The sequence below is a fragment of the Alligator mississippiensis genome, chromosome 4 (genome assembly GCF_030867095.1).
Source record: "Alligator mississippiensis isolate rAllMis1 chromosome 4, rAllMis1, whole genome shotgun sequence".
In the NCBI taxonomy this organism is placed as follows: Eukaryota; Metazoa; Chordata; order Crocodylia; family Alligatoridae; genus Alligator; species Alligator mississippiensis.
This window is the reverse complement of record NC_081827.1, coordinates 167,605,146-167,618,544: the sequence shown is the minus strand read 5'-3', so window position 1 is coordinate 167,618,544 and position 13,399 is coordinate 167,605,146. Positions and strand designations below refer to the sequence as shown.

Sequence of the window (13,399 nt, the reverse complement as noted above, 5' to 3'; positions counted from 1 at the left end):
GGGAGTCAGTGTCTGGTCTATGATGACACTCCAGGGCTTGAAACAGAAAGAGGACAGCTCTGCCTGGGAAGACTGAACAACCTAATACCTCCCCTCATTCTTAAACAAGACTTTCCAGCACTGGAAAGGAGGGCAGGCGATCCTGCAGATAAATAAAGGGGAGGGCCCTTTCACCTGCTTGGACAGTAACAAATCTAGCTGTTGAACTTGTGGTGTACTAGATAACTGGAGTGCTATCTTCAGGGGTCTTGGATCACAGAGCCAGCCTAAAACAGGGCACAGGTGGGAATTTTAGTTTAGGAGCTTCACATATAAGCTCATCATTACAGAATGAGGGTGCAATTGTGCAGCTTTCAGATTCCAGTGCCAGCTACTGGAGATACATTTGTGTAGAGAAGGGATGTCAAATTTGCATGAAGCCTTGCAAACTGGATGACTCATGTCTGGGAGCCAGATCCAGCCCATGGGTCATGTTTGACACCCCTGGTGTAGAGGGTCTCCTGATGCCTAGACATACCATGACAAGGTTCCTTGGGTGAATTTGATATCTTTTATTAGACCAACCCAAATAGTTGGAGAATAGTTATTAAGCAAGCTTTTGGGTTCAAAAACCCTTCCTTAGGCTAAGGAAGTTTCAGCAGTTGGTGTGTGCTCTTCCTGGATGGACATACCATTGCAGCCAAGGCAATGCTCATGCAGACACAGCTCTTCAGCTCCATTCCCCATTGCTGGTGCCCACCATAAGCTTTCCCCTGCACATTTTGTAGGGGCAGATGTCAAACCAACTGCCATATCAGACAGGAGGACAAAGGGGAAGAAGGGTGGAGTGGTTGTAACTGAAACAGCCTAGGTGCCTCCTGCTTGAAGAGTGTGATAGCCACACAAACAATTTCACAGGGAAGCTCTAGAGGTTTGTGTTTTTTTTAATTGCAGGGAGTGGCAGAGCCTGAAGCTGAAACGAAAGAAAGTAACAACCTTCCAGCTATTATAAAAGGCCACAGTGTGCCAACTGCTCTTATTCAGGCAACCCCAAACCTCAATAATAGGGCACCCCCCCACCACACATACTCATTACCCCTTAACAACCCAAGATTACTGAGTTTCCCAGCAGCCTCCACCCTCGTGCTTTATTTCCAAAATAAACAGAGGAAGAGCTCTACAGGTGCACAAGTCAATCTTTGTCCCATGCCAGTGATCAGTGAGACCCAAGATGCCTTGAGTGGGTGGCTAGGAGAAGTGATGGGATAGATGTGAAGAGAGATGACTACAGTATAAGAACTATGGGAATGGGGAAAGAAATGCAGTAGGCACCTGAAGATATATTAATAGCTTATCACCATAGCATTTAGATGCCAGCAAAATCTAGGCTGCTGGTGGCAGCTTGGTGCTTCACTGTCAGTTGCCAGCAGCTGTGAAGCAACATGCACTGGGGAATTACTCACCTTTGCAATTGGACACTATGCATAGAAAATCTCTGTCTGTCCATTCCATGGTCAAGTTACATTAGCTGTTTTCAGCCCAAGAGACACAGGTTTATCACCGGCTACATGGAAATGGACAGTGGAAAAAAACTGCAATGGAGAGGAAAAAGATCTAATGACTTAAGTTTGAGTGCTTTAATCCTGATTAATTTTTTAAGTGATCTAGAAAAACAATGGAACTTGAAGTAATTAAGGAAGAGGTGGCTGGGACCTCAGCTTGACAGATTTATTCAGGACTTAGCACGTTGGGGTTCTTTTTAAGGAACAGAGCTCCTGGGTACATGATACCAATGATATGTAGACAGGGAGAACAACTCTATAGGCAGAGAGAAGGAAGAGGCTCCTCTTTCAAAAGGCACATTCAGTCCTTCTGGGGCAGTTTCCTCTCTGAATCTGTAAATCCCAGGGGTATTTACTTGAAGTCGAGGAAGCATCAGGTTGTCCTTAGGGCCCCCTGCTCATTCCCACGCCTCTGTCCACAGTCCTGATCCCCTCTCCTGCCCATCACCAAGCTGCTAATCTGTTTTGCCGGTTGCATCATCACGGGGATGGGAGCCCTCAGGGCTTACCCAGCTGCCCTGCTCTGTGGAAGCAATGGAAACATTTTCAAGTATTTTTAAAATGCTCTTTTGAAATTCCCTCATTACACACACCCTAGTACTTCTCTGTCCCCACCATCTGCACAGTGCCTCAGTACCTCAAGGTCCTTAGCACCTTTATCCTCACAGCACCCTGAGGGGTAGTGTAGAGATCTCTTCCGCATGGTACAGTCAGAGACTGAGATCCTGAGCCATGCCAGTATTTAGGCACCTGATTCTTACTGAGTGCAATGGGAGTTTGGCATTAAGCACCCTTGAAGAGTCTGAACTTTGTGAATGGCCAGAATGCAGGGAAAGTACATTTCCCTTCTCCCCTTCCTAATCATTAGGCCATCTCTCCTCTTAAAAAGCAAGTGGTTCTAAGGCATCTGGGGTGGTGATGATTTAAGGGAAGTTGCAAAGTCTTCTGCTTCATTTTGGAGCTGGAGTACTGTGTCCAATTCTGGACTCCACAATTCAAGAAGGAGGTGGAGAAGATTGAGAGTCCAGATGATAGCCACACGCATGATCAGAGGACAAGAGAACAGGCCTTATGAAGACAGGCTGAGAGCCTTGGGACTCTTCAGCCTGGAAAAGTGCAGGCTCAGGGGTTACCTAATGGCAGCTTATAAGTACATCAGGGGTGTGTATCAGAATCTGGAGGAACATCTGTTCACCAGAGCACCCCAAGGGATGACAAGGCCCAGCAGTCACAAACTCCTCCAAGACCGTTTTAGGCTGGACATAAGGAAAAACTTCTTTACTGTCTGAGTCCCCAGGACCTGGAATAGATTCCCTCCAGAGGTGGTGCAAGCACCTACTCTGGAATCTTTTAAGAAACATTTGGATGTTTATCTTGCTGAGATCCTTTGACCCTAGCTGACTTCCTGCCCCTGGGGCAGGGGGCTGGACTTGATGATCTGCCGAAGTCCCTTCCAACCCTAATGTCCATGACATCTATGAAATCCTCAAAAATTAAACGTGCTGGTCTACTAATACCTAATCCTTTCCATCTGCAAAATAGTCTTCCAAACAATCACTAAGTATTGATCCCATGAAACAGGCAAGCAATATCCCTCATTAAAACTGAGATACACTGCAGCTCACATAGGTGGGAAGAACTGATCTAAGGTCATGCACTGAGTCAACCCTAGATTTGCGAATGGCATGCAAAGATCCAGGGCCTTGTTCTGGGAAGAGAGGCATAGTCCAGGAGGAAGGGGGCCAGAGAAAATTGAACTCACGTGTCAGCAAAGGAAGCCATGCAAGAGATTGAAATGTGGGCTCCACCTACTGCAAGGAGGAAACTGAAGTATCATACACCTCAGACCTGCATGTTGGCTAGCGGTTGCAGCAAGGAACCTGCAGTCAAGAGCTGTGGGTGCTAATCCCAGCTCCAGAGCAGTATTTTCCATGGGTATAGGAAGGAGTGCGTACCAGGACTCACTGCCAATGCAATGACAGACTTGCAATCTTGGACAGGGCTCTTGGCCTCTCTGACTTGGTTTCCTTCCTTATGAAATAGAGGGGCAACCCCCTGCCAGGAATGCACTGGGACCCTCCTAGGAAAGGTGCAAGGTGAGAGATAAAGCATGTGCAACTTCAAGCCATGTCAGGAGTTGCCACAGGAACAAGACAACAGCCTGCAGCAACAGACAGTCTTTCTGCTACTCTGTAGTTTTGCTGTGACAGAGCCTAGGTGGGTGGAGGCAGCTTTCAGCTACCTGGCCTGCATTAGGTACAATATTTGTCCTTGGGATTCCCGCAGCCACCACAGTGTGGGTGCAAGAAATACTCCTCCCCACCAGGGGCAAGCCCTTCTCCCCCACCCTACTGTGAGGCTGTTGCCGGGACAGACACAATGTTCCTGTGTCTGACTGGATGGGGAAGGGTGTGGAGAGCGAGTGACTCACTCCAATAATATTGTTGCTACATAATTTTCTGTCCCCAGTCATCCAGAACTGAAATGTCCCCCCTCCTACAGGGAGCTCATTATTTGCTCAGAGCCAACTGGCAAACCATTATGGCCACTTGCAAGTGCTAGAGCCAGCCCACTCACAATTCCTCCTAGAAAGGAAGGGAAAAGGGTATCATCACCCTAATCAGCAGAGTCTAGGGACCCCCTTCAACTCAGCTTTGCCTCATTAGCACTCCCTCCAAATGAGCAGAGCTGGGCTGCAGCGTGGACCTTCATTTGAATGAAAGCAATGAAGTCCATGCAAATGTCTGCTCTCAGTGACACTTCCTTCCTGCTGCACCCCTAGCTCCAACACAAGCCTCCAGGCATGACAACAGGCCAGGCTTGCCACTGTGTCACAACCCCTTTCACCTCTCCCCCATGAGCAGACTCAGGCATATTATCTACTCTGGCCAGAAACACTCAAACAGATGCCAGACAGCCATTAGCACAAGAGTGGACATACGGCTGGTCTGTCAGTGAAGGGGGCAGCAGATAAAAGTAGGGTTTGCCACAGAGCAAAACCTCTATGGGTGGCAGTAACATTGGTAGCTGGAGAAGCTGCCATTTAATTTACCTGGCTTTACTGTTTTTAAGGCAGGACTGTTCAACCTGTGGCCTGCAGTTTCCATGCAGTCCCTGAGGGGTTAACCTGCAGCCTCCAGACTCTTGGTCCTGGCTCTGCTTCCCCCATTACTCTCCTGCTGCTGCTGCCCCCAGGCTTCTCCTCCCTTCTCCAGCTTCTGCTTCCTGGTCCCAGCCTTGGAGGCAGAGTGGTGTGCTGTGGGGCAGCCCAGAGGGCTTATGGAGTCCACTGCCAAGGGGCTCAAGGGATCCTATGAAGTGCAACAGGGCAGAGGGGGCTCACACAGCAGTGTGGGGACAGCAGGAATGGGCCATGGGGAGGGGGCAGTGAGCCATGCAGCATGACATGGCAAGTGGCCTGAATAGCATGTGGTCCCCAGCCACTTAGAAGATGAACAGCCCCTGTTTTGGGATATGGAAGGGAGTGTTTTGGAACCAGCTCCATATTTTTATGAGAGCCACACTGCTTCTGCAGAACTGCCCCTCTTAAGAGTCTTTGTTGTACACAGCCTGAGGGATTTTAGCCACCTGTTACACAAGGCGGCTGTGAAAGCAGATCAAGAATATGCCAAATACATCCCTCTGGTTTAAACAGGTACTGCTCACTGAGAACCGATGGGGAAGCAGGCCAGCCAGGCTGTTGCTGTTGCTAAAGTTGAGAGAAACAACCTCAGTAACTCTACAATGCAACTACAGCTGCCAGAAAAGAGATGCCAACTTCACAATGAAGAGCAGCTGCATCACCTCTTCTCCTCTGCTTCTGACAGCCAAACCTGTTTTCCCTTCCCCCCCAAAGAGAATTCACCGCCAGCACAGGAAGAGATCATGACAATAGCGTATAGGTACTCTGACTGCAACCAGGGCCAGTGCCAGAAACCCCTTATGTAAAACACCCCATAGGGCTCAGCTATATAGGAGACACAAAGGAATGCTTCAGTCCCTCAGGTAGGAGGCTCTTTGTTGCTGACAAGTGCATGGCTGGGAGCCAACAGGGAACTCCTCAAATGTAAGAGATTCCCCCAGCAAGGAGGCGGTGAAAAGGCAGGGTCCAAGGGGCAGCCTACGGCCAGCAGCAAAGCAAGAGTTCAGAGCGTGAGAGCAGGACTGTCAACTGTTTGCCTGCTGTCCAAGAATCCTGCTGTCACAAGTGAAATGGCCAGGAGATCCTGACCCCGGCTAGCTGGGTGAGGAAGCAAATGACTAAGAGAGTGAAAAATATGTGCAAGGAGCTGGGAGGGGGCAAGGGTTATCAGGCTGCAGTTTCACTGGGACGCAACCCAAGAAAGTGAGAGTGAATACAAAGGGGGAAGGGAAATAAATAACCCATACATATTTCATGTCACAATCTGGAGCATGGCTCCCCCTGCTGGGGAGATGGAAGGTTACAAGCCAGCTTTCATTTGCCTGGTGTATTTTTTAAAGCATAGAGCAGGAGACAATATTCATCTGAATCCAACTTCAAATTCTGCTTGTCAGACTGGACTTTATTTTAGAATTTATACATTCACTGATACTTTGCACACTAGTACCAATAGCAGCCAGAAGGCACCACATGAGAGACACCACCACATTTGTGACACACAGGAGTCTGGTGACAAGCTCCCTATACATAGTTTCAGTATCAAGGATATACAGGTCACAGCTACAATGATTGCATCACACATACAAAACCTAAAGCAAGACTGTTCCAATTAAATTCAGACTTGGTTACATTACCGCACTCACATAATTTCCGGACGGATTAGCTCCCTGATTACAGATAAAATACACAATGTCTCTACTCCCCTTGTCACAAGGTTAAAACAAAAAGGTTGTCTAGACTAACCTACTTCCTTGACTGTGTGTACAGTTAACAAAAATCACACTAGGCAGTGGCCATTCAGAAGCTTTCTTAATTAAATGAGTTTGGTGGGTCTCAGTCCTGTTCTTTGTAAAGAAGCATCCATATGACAAAAAGTTGCTACCATGACTGGCATTGACGCTTTGGGGGCAGGCTTGGTAGAAGTGCAAAGATGAGCTATGGAGATTAACCTGCCGTCAGCCCTACAATTGTCCCTGTACGCCAGAGGAGACCCACTGATGGAGAACCTTGGACTGGTTTAGAAAGGGGAACTTCAGTCTCAGCACTCCAATATTCATTTGTTCTGTCGGAGTTAAATAAGATGGACTGCCACAACAAGGAGCCCCATCCACCTCTGATCTGGGGCTCCCAGATGAGAGGTGAGGTAGAAGGGTATTGTTGGCATTGAAGATGTTCCAGCTCCCTGCATGGAATGAGGTGGTGGCCAAGGCTTCCACTGTCTCTCAGGCTTCAAGGGGAGAGCCTCTCATACACCCAGTCTCCCTCTCCCTTGTGGCTCATTGGTCCTGTGGAGGCAGAACCAGCCCTGAGGCGCCGGAAGATGATGCGGTCATGTAAGCGGTTGGTCTGACCCTGCCAGAACTCTACCACATCTGGTTTCAGGATGTATCCCCCCCTAAGAGAAAAAGAGATGCCATTAAATGGCCCAACATGCAGCAGCTGCAAATGTCAGCTGGGCCAGGGCAGTGACTCTGTGGATGTCAAACCAGTGCCCCACCAATGCACTGACTAATTTGATCTGGGGTACAGCAGAAACCACCACAGTATATCATCAATGAAGAGCACCCCAAGGCATCCATCACATGCTCCATGCTCAGTAATGGTTACAGTTCAGCCTCTTTGGCAGGGACCAATTCAAGAAAAAGTAAGCCTCAGCCCCGATTCTTGTGACATTAAGCTTACCTGCTGGTGACGCATAGGGGGTGCATGCAGGTGTACGTGCACCCCCTATGAAAAGGCACTGGTGACACTGTTGGCAGTGCCTGCGGGTGGTTGCCACTCACTGCCCCCGCCGCTAACACCACTGGTGGCATCTGTGATCACCGGCGGCTTCTGTGAGTGGTCGCTGACCCCTGGTTGGTGCTTGCCCCCGCCCAACCTGGCCACTGACAGCACTGGCAGTGTCTGTGGGAGCTCCCCACTTACTACTGCCATGCTCCTGCCGCCACCATGCCCCCCCCAAACCACCGGGGGCACACACTGTTCATGAGCATACCAGTACGCTGAGCTGGCATGTAGGAATCAGCTGCAAGCCAGAGCACTTTAGGTGTAAATGCTGTACCAGTTCCCAGTTCCAAGCCTAACACTGATGTTGCTGAACAGCACCTGGCAAAGAAGGGGAATCCAGGGCTAGGTAGTTGAAGGCATCATCCTTCAGAAATATGCATTCTGCCCCTCTGCTCACTAGCAATCATAAACCTTATGACTGCTTTCAAGAGACTGAGGAAGACTCTGCTGTCCTAACCAATACCCCTGCCACCACAGAGCAACAGCCTTGCTTTAGCCTATTAGAAGCTATCAGACCTTTTAGGAAAGAAATAGGAAGGGTCAGTGGGGAAGGGGAGCACAGGACCACGTCTAGAACACACAGAAGCAGCTAAGTGGCATAAACCACAACTCACCAATACGGTGGCTTTGGAACTGCCACCTCCCTGTACTGCTCTTCTAGCTCAGAGTTCTTCTTCCTTAAATACTGCAAAGGAAAGGGAAACATCCTGAAGGCTGTGGGAACCCCACCAGGAAACAGAGTGGCTGAATGCCACCTGCCTTGGAACCATCACTGTCCCCTTGAGGACAGGAGACAGAGCACCTAGGGACATACAATAAGAAGAGAAGTCACTGTGGAACATTCAGACCCAAGGAATCCTATATGATCCAGCCCACCCCCAAGTCCCACCACTTCTCACCTCCCTGTCTGGAATCACTGTGCTCTGGTGACTCACAACTGCCCCGATTTGGCTGCTTTTGGGTCGGGAGCGGAAGTATTGCTCCGATTCCTCCTCTGGGAGTTTTTCCACAGAGCCCTCAATACGTACCTGCAAATGAGATAGAAAGGTGGGACCTGGCCCAGCAAGACAGATACACTTACAATAACTTTCCCCTTAGTTGTAGATGCATTCTCAAACTGTTTTAGGATCCAGGTTTCCACAAGAGGAAAGTCACAAAGTTAAACCTATGCCTCATTCACAGCCTCCCTACCCTATTCTCCTTATTAAGCATTTGCTTCTGTCATTTCCTTGAACCCCTGCCCTTATACCAGGTGAATCATCAACCTAAGCATGAGATGGGAATGAATGATTATTAGATGCCCAGACTTCTTTCCTCCTGAAGTCTACCAGCACTTCACTTTATTTTCATAAATTATTGACTTCCCAAAGAGAAGTTTTCAGATGAGCCATAAGACTTGGGATTCTGCCCATTTACAGTTATTAAAGAGCTCATAACACTTTTTGAAAGCCACTACATTTGGAACTGGGGAAAAAAAAAAATGATACTCTGCTAACCTAAAGCCTCATTTAACCTCCACACAAAAGCCATTCCTCAAAACGCTTGTGTGGTTCTTCAGTCACTGTCCAGTGGTGCCAAGCATTACTGAGTAATCATTATAACCGACACAAGAAGCAACTGCTTTCCCTACTGCATGAGCCTTCTTTCTCAGTGCACTTCATAACTGAAAGCAAAGCCAAGCACAAATCTGTAGCAAAATAATCCACTGGGTTCATGGAACCAAAACCCCTGTGAAGCTTGATATGCTACACACTGCAGCATCATGTGGCATGGACAACTTCTGATTTAAGAAGCCATCCTAGGCCAAGATAGACAGGAACTGTGAATCAGATTGAGAATATAATACATACACTCCCCTTCTGTCTGCACTCTGAGGGTTTGGACCCAAACACATTCATACTGGCGTAGATACTACCCAGCAGCATAACTGAGGTGGGGTGAGTGGGGCATTTACTTCAGGTGGCAACTACAAGGTGGTGGTGGGATCCCCCCTGCCAGCAGTCTGCTGTGGCCCCTGCCTGGACATGGGAGCAAGGAGAAGGGAGGGCAAGAGGAATGAGCAGAATGGGGCTCCCTTCTCTCCTTGGGAATCTTTGCCAAAGCTGGCACAGCCCTGCACCCAATATGTATGTATGGGGCTGGGGGTGGGGAGGAAGGAAGCAAATGGGGTACCAGGGTCAGCCTGCAGGGAGCCTGGCCATAGGGCTGTTACCTCAGAAGTGGAGCTGATGCTGCTCCGGTAGCAGCAGAAGCCTGAGAAGGTAGGCCTTCCCTTTTCCTCACCCACATCCATCCATCTCCCCCCAATACCCAACAATGGTCGGCGTGCCCCTATATCCCCTTTCCACACTGCCTCACTCCAAGTCCTCTATGAGCTTGCTGCACCTTTAGCACTTTCTTACACCAATGTAAACAAGAGTGGGCTCGTGGCATATACATCTAAATGAATAGAATTTACCATACTATGTTACAAAACTACCTTGGGGTGGGGGTGAAGAAATAAAAAATAAGATGGTATCAGTGAAAATTATATTGGCATATAGAAACATGTCTGTTCCTATTCCAGAGGAGCCAATTGCATAATGCAAACATGCAATTTATTGGTTCTCTGCTAGCTGGTGGCAAGGCATCAACAGCATTTACTGCACCAGGTACCCAGGTAGACCAGTCATTTGTTCACTCTAAACACGAGTGTAATTCACACCACTTTTGTACATTGATATAAAAGTTACACTAATGTTAATGACACCAAGAACAAAGGAGGCTTTGCATGGTTCTGAAACAGGCTGTGACATCTTCACACCCAAACACATCTTACCAGGGCATCCCCCAAACTAATTACAGTTCAGGTGCTGATCCTATCCCTCTACAGCTTTCTTCAGACATTATGGTCTGAGCATCCCTGGTTGCTGTCAGATGGCATGACGACTCACCTGACGATTGAGGGGTTCCCAATAAAAGACAACTGAGGCAAAAGGATTGGAGTCCTGAAGAGTGCAAGGGAGGACGGGGAAAAAAAAGAAAGGACTTTCAATTAGGTAGGGTTTCAAACTTTAAAACATACAACAGTTACCCTCTTTCCCCACCTTTAACTCTGCTCCCTAGTTTGGGACTTGGAGACATTTGAGACCTATGATCTACAGACCATACCAGTCCTAACATATTAAATGTCACCCTCATCAGAATAAGATGCTTGGAACAACGCAGCTCAAGGCACGCTGGAATTTGAAGTATATCTGTGGGATGCTCATCTGAACTGAAGATAAGGTAGCTGTAATCCACTCAACTCAATGTTAGCTTGGTGCAGATCTCAATACTTGGGAAGATCCTGTCAACTAAATAGTTTTGGTGCCCTCAGAGGATGGAAAATAGAAACTAGGGGTTCCTTCAGCTGCTTGCTGTTTACCACTGTATACCCCCAGACATCCCTCATCCCGGCTGGTGGCACTATGCCCACCCTCATCTCAAGATGATGCAGTATGACATTGTAAACCGGTCCCACAGTGACATGTTTCACACAAATCCACAAGCTCCAGGGTCATGCAGCTCTCACCAGCTCCTTTCCTTTCCGACTCTCAAGGTTAGTGAAGAATCTAAAGCCACTCTGACTAAACCCCTTCAGGAGCACCATCCGGGAAGAAGGCTTCCCATCCCTAAAACAGGAAAGAAAAGCTGTTGGTCATGGAAGCATGTACATTAATGACTGCACATTTTAGATGCTCTTCCTGCCCATGGCAAGACAAAGAGAAACTTACTTTCTTGCTTCAGGTCACGAACTAAGTAACCACTGAAACTGGAAACAAAGCCTATCCTCTTTTATTCCTGCGCTAATGCTTCATATAAGAATCATTACTGGGGTCTGTACCTTCTTTGACAGTCTTTGAGATTAGACTATTGGTCCATCCAATTGTAGCAAACATGCAACCCAGCTCAGTCAGGACTAGGGGCCCCACTGTCCTGGCAAACCCACAGGCACACACATACCTTTACTGGAATTGGCTGCTTAGACTAGCAAGAAACTGCACCTCATGACTGAAGTGGTGTCTTCCAGCTCTGTCTCTACATGCAGAGTGCCCTACCAACCCTGAAGTGTGCTCCAGGACTGCTCTACTCTCCACACAAATATTCCAGAAGCCACCTTCTTTCTACCTGCCAGTTTACCCAGACCAAGACAAACAGGCTAACAACAAGAGGATACAATACACGGCAGCACTGAATAGCTTCCTCTACTTTTTTCCTAAGATACCAGCAGGAGAGATTTGGCAACACCAAGCTACTTGACCATTTCTATTTTGCAAAACCCACCTGGTGCAGGTGGCCAGGCACATTGCATTCACTTCTCCAATTGAGGGGCACTGCATGGCCTCTTCAAACCATACAGAAAACTGCTTGATTGGGTCGAGGGAGGCGAGCTGTTTCTCCTCAAAGGCCTGTATGGGACAGAATTGAGGAGACAACCAGAATAATGAACGTTAAACCCTTTGCAGAAGAAACCCTTCAATTCCCACATCATCCTCACAGCACTTGCAAGAGATCTTATCAAACACCATCATTGCAGGTAAGGAGGCAGGAGTTGCTCATTAGCACTGGACCAACCCCACTCCTCAGACAGGGGTGTCTGTTTTATTTTGACAGTCTATCTTCCTTTTAAGTTGATGTGGTCCCTTAAGTTTTTGTTTTCTTACTGTAAGCCACCCTAAGCCTTTGCTGCAATGGGCGGCACAGAATAAATAAGACTACAAAGCCTAGAGCACTTAACTATAGCACACGTGAGCTTAGCCCCTGGTTTTCAGCCTTATTAGGCTCAAGCCACCCCTTGGAAAATGCCGGCTTTCAGTTTCAACTCCCTTTTTGTTTTTGACTACGCATAACCAAACAGGGCAATTTCTTCAGTTGCAAATTGCTGGAAAAGCACACAGCAGGTGGGAGCATTTCTAATGCTGTTGATTCCTGCGCTTGGGACAGGAGAATGGCGTGCCCGAATACAGCATGGAGAATGGCTGGCTGGGCTGCAGGCCTGCAGAGAGGGGTCTGGGGGTTACAAGAGGCTCGACACCCTAACCATCCTGCTGGTCTCCTGCAGGGAGGGGGGGTGAACATTTGGGGGTGCAGAAGCAGAGGCTATTATGACTGAGCAGGCCCAATCCAACCATGTGGATTACCAAGCAGGGGCTCGACCCAACAGTGCAGGAACTGGGGAGTGTGAGGGTGGGAGGGAAGGGGGGTTTCAAAATCTGGCGGCAGGGGAGAGCTGGCAAGCTGAGGAGGAGCTTTGTGGGCTGAGGCAGGTCAAGCACGGGCCTCAGGATGGTGCCTCCATCCACGGAGGTTTCCAAGGCTCAGAGAGGCTTGGCCGGGGTGGGCTGCGGCTGCCTGGGGCCCCTCCGGCCCTGCGACCCCCTGGAGGGGCTGCCTCAGCCCCAGAGCAGGCAGGCGCAGCTCCCCGAGCCGGTGGGGCGGCCCCAGCGGGCACTGACCCCATAGCCGTGTGAACGCGCTCGCTCCGGAGTGACTGCGGCGTCATCGAACCCCGCTGGGACAGGAACGAGACTCGAGGTCCCGGTCCAGCCCCCCCGCAGCGTCACGGACCCCCGGACAGAAGCGAGGCTCCAGCTCCCGGCCCCACCCACCTCGGGCCCCTCGCGTTCTCCTGCCCCTCCCCCACCAGATGCCTCCCCCCACTTTACCTCCTCGTCGCGCCGGTAACTCTTCCGCAGCGCCCCCAGGTCCATGACGCGCTCCTGCGCGGCCACCTGTCCCGAGAAACGGGAGCCGAGGGAGACCCAAACGCGCAGCCCCCTCCTTACCGCGTCACCAAGCATAGCCCCGCCCTCCCCTGCGCGCGGCCCCGCCCCTCGGGGGGTGGGACTGGAGACATGGCCCCTAAGGTGGGTTAAGGTCACCGCCCCCACGGTGCTCACCTCCATCA

At 49.5% G+C, this 13,399-nt stretch overlaps 1 protein-coding gene across 2 annotated transcripts; it reads right to left on the bottom strand.

Annotated features, from left to right (window-relative positions):
• Positions 1–6,064: 6,064 nt before the first annotated feature.
• Positions 6,065–13,289, bottom strand: PNPO (pyridoxamine 5'-phosphate oxidase). Of its 2 annotated transcripts, XM_014603666.3 has the most exons (8): positions 13,158–13,289; positions 11,776–11,900; positions 11,024–11,123; positions 10,404–10,457; positions 8,370–8,498; positions 8,085–8,155; positions 7,679–7,788; positions 6,968–7,078 (listed from the first exon to the last, which is right to left on the bottom strand). In XM_014603666.3, the coding sequence occupies exons 1-8, from the start codon at positions 13,200–13,202 to the stop codon at positions 7,062–7,064; spliced, it is 651 nt and encodes a 216-aa protein (XP_014459152.2). In that variant the 5' UTR covers positions 13,203–13,289; the 3' UTR covers positions 6,968–7,061. The 2 variants fall into 2 exon arrangements, with proteins under 2 accessions (XP_006277993.4, XP_014459152.2); XM_006277931.4 differs by lacking the exon at positions 7,679–7,788 and having other exon boundaries at positions 6,065–7,078; positions 13,158–13,283.
• Positions 13,290–13,399: the final 110 nt, after the last annotated feature.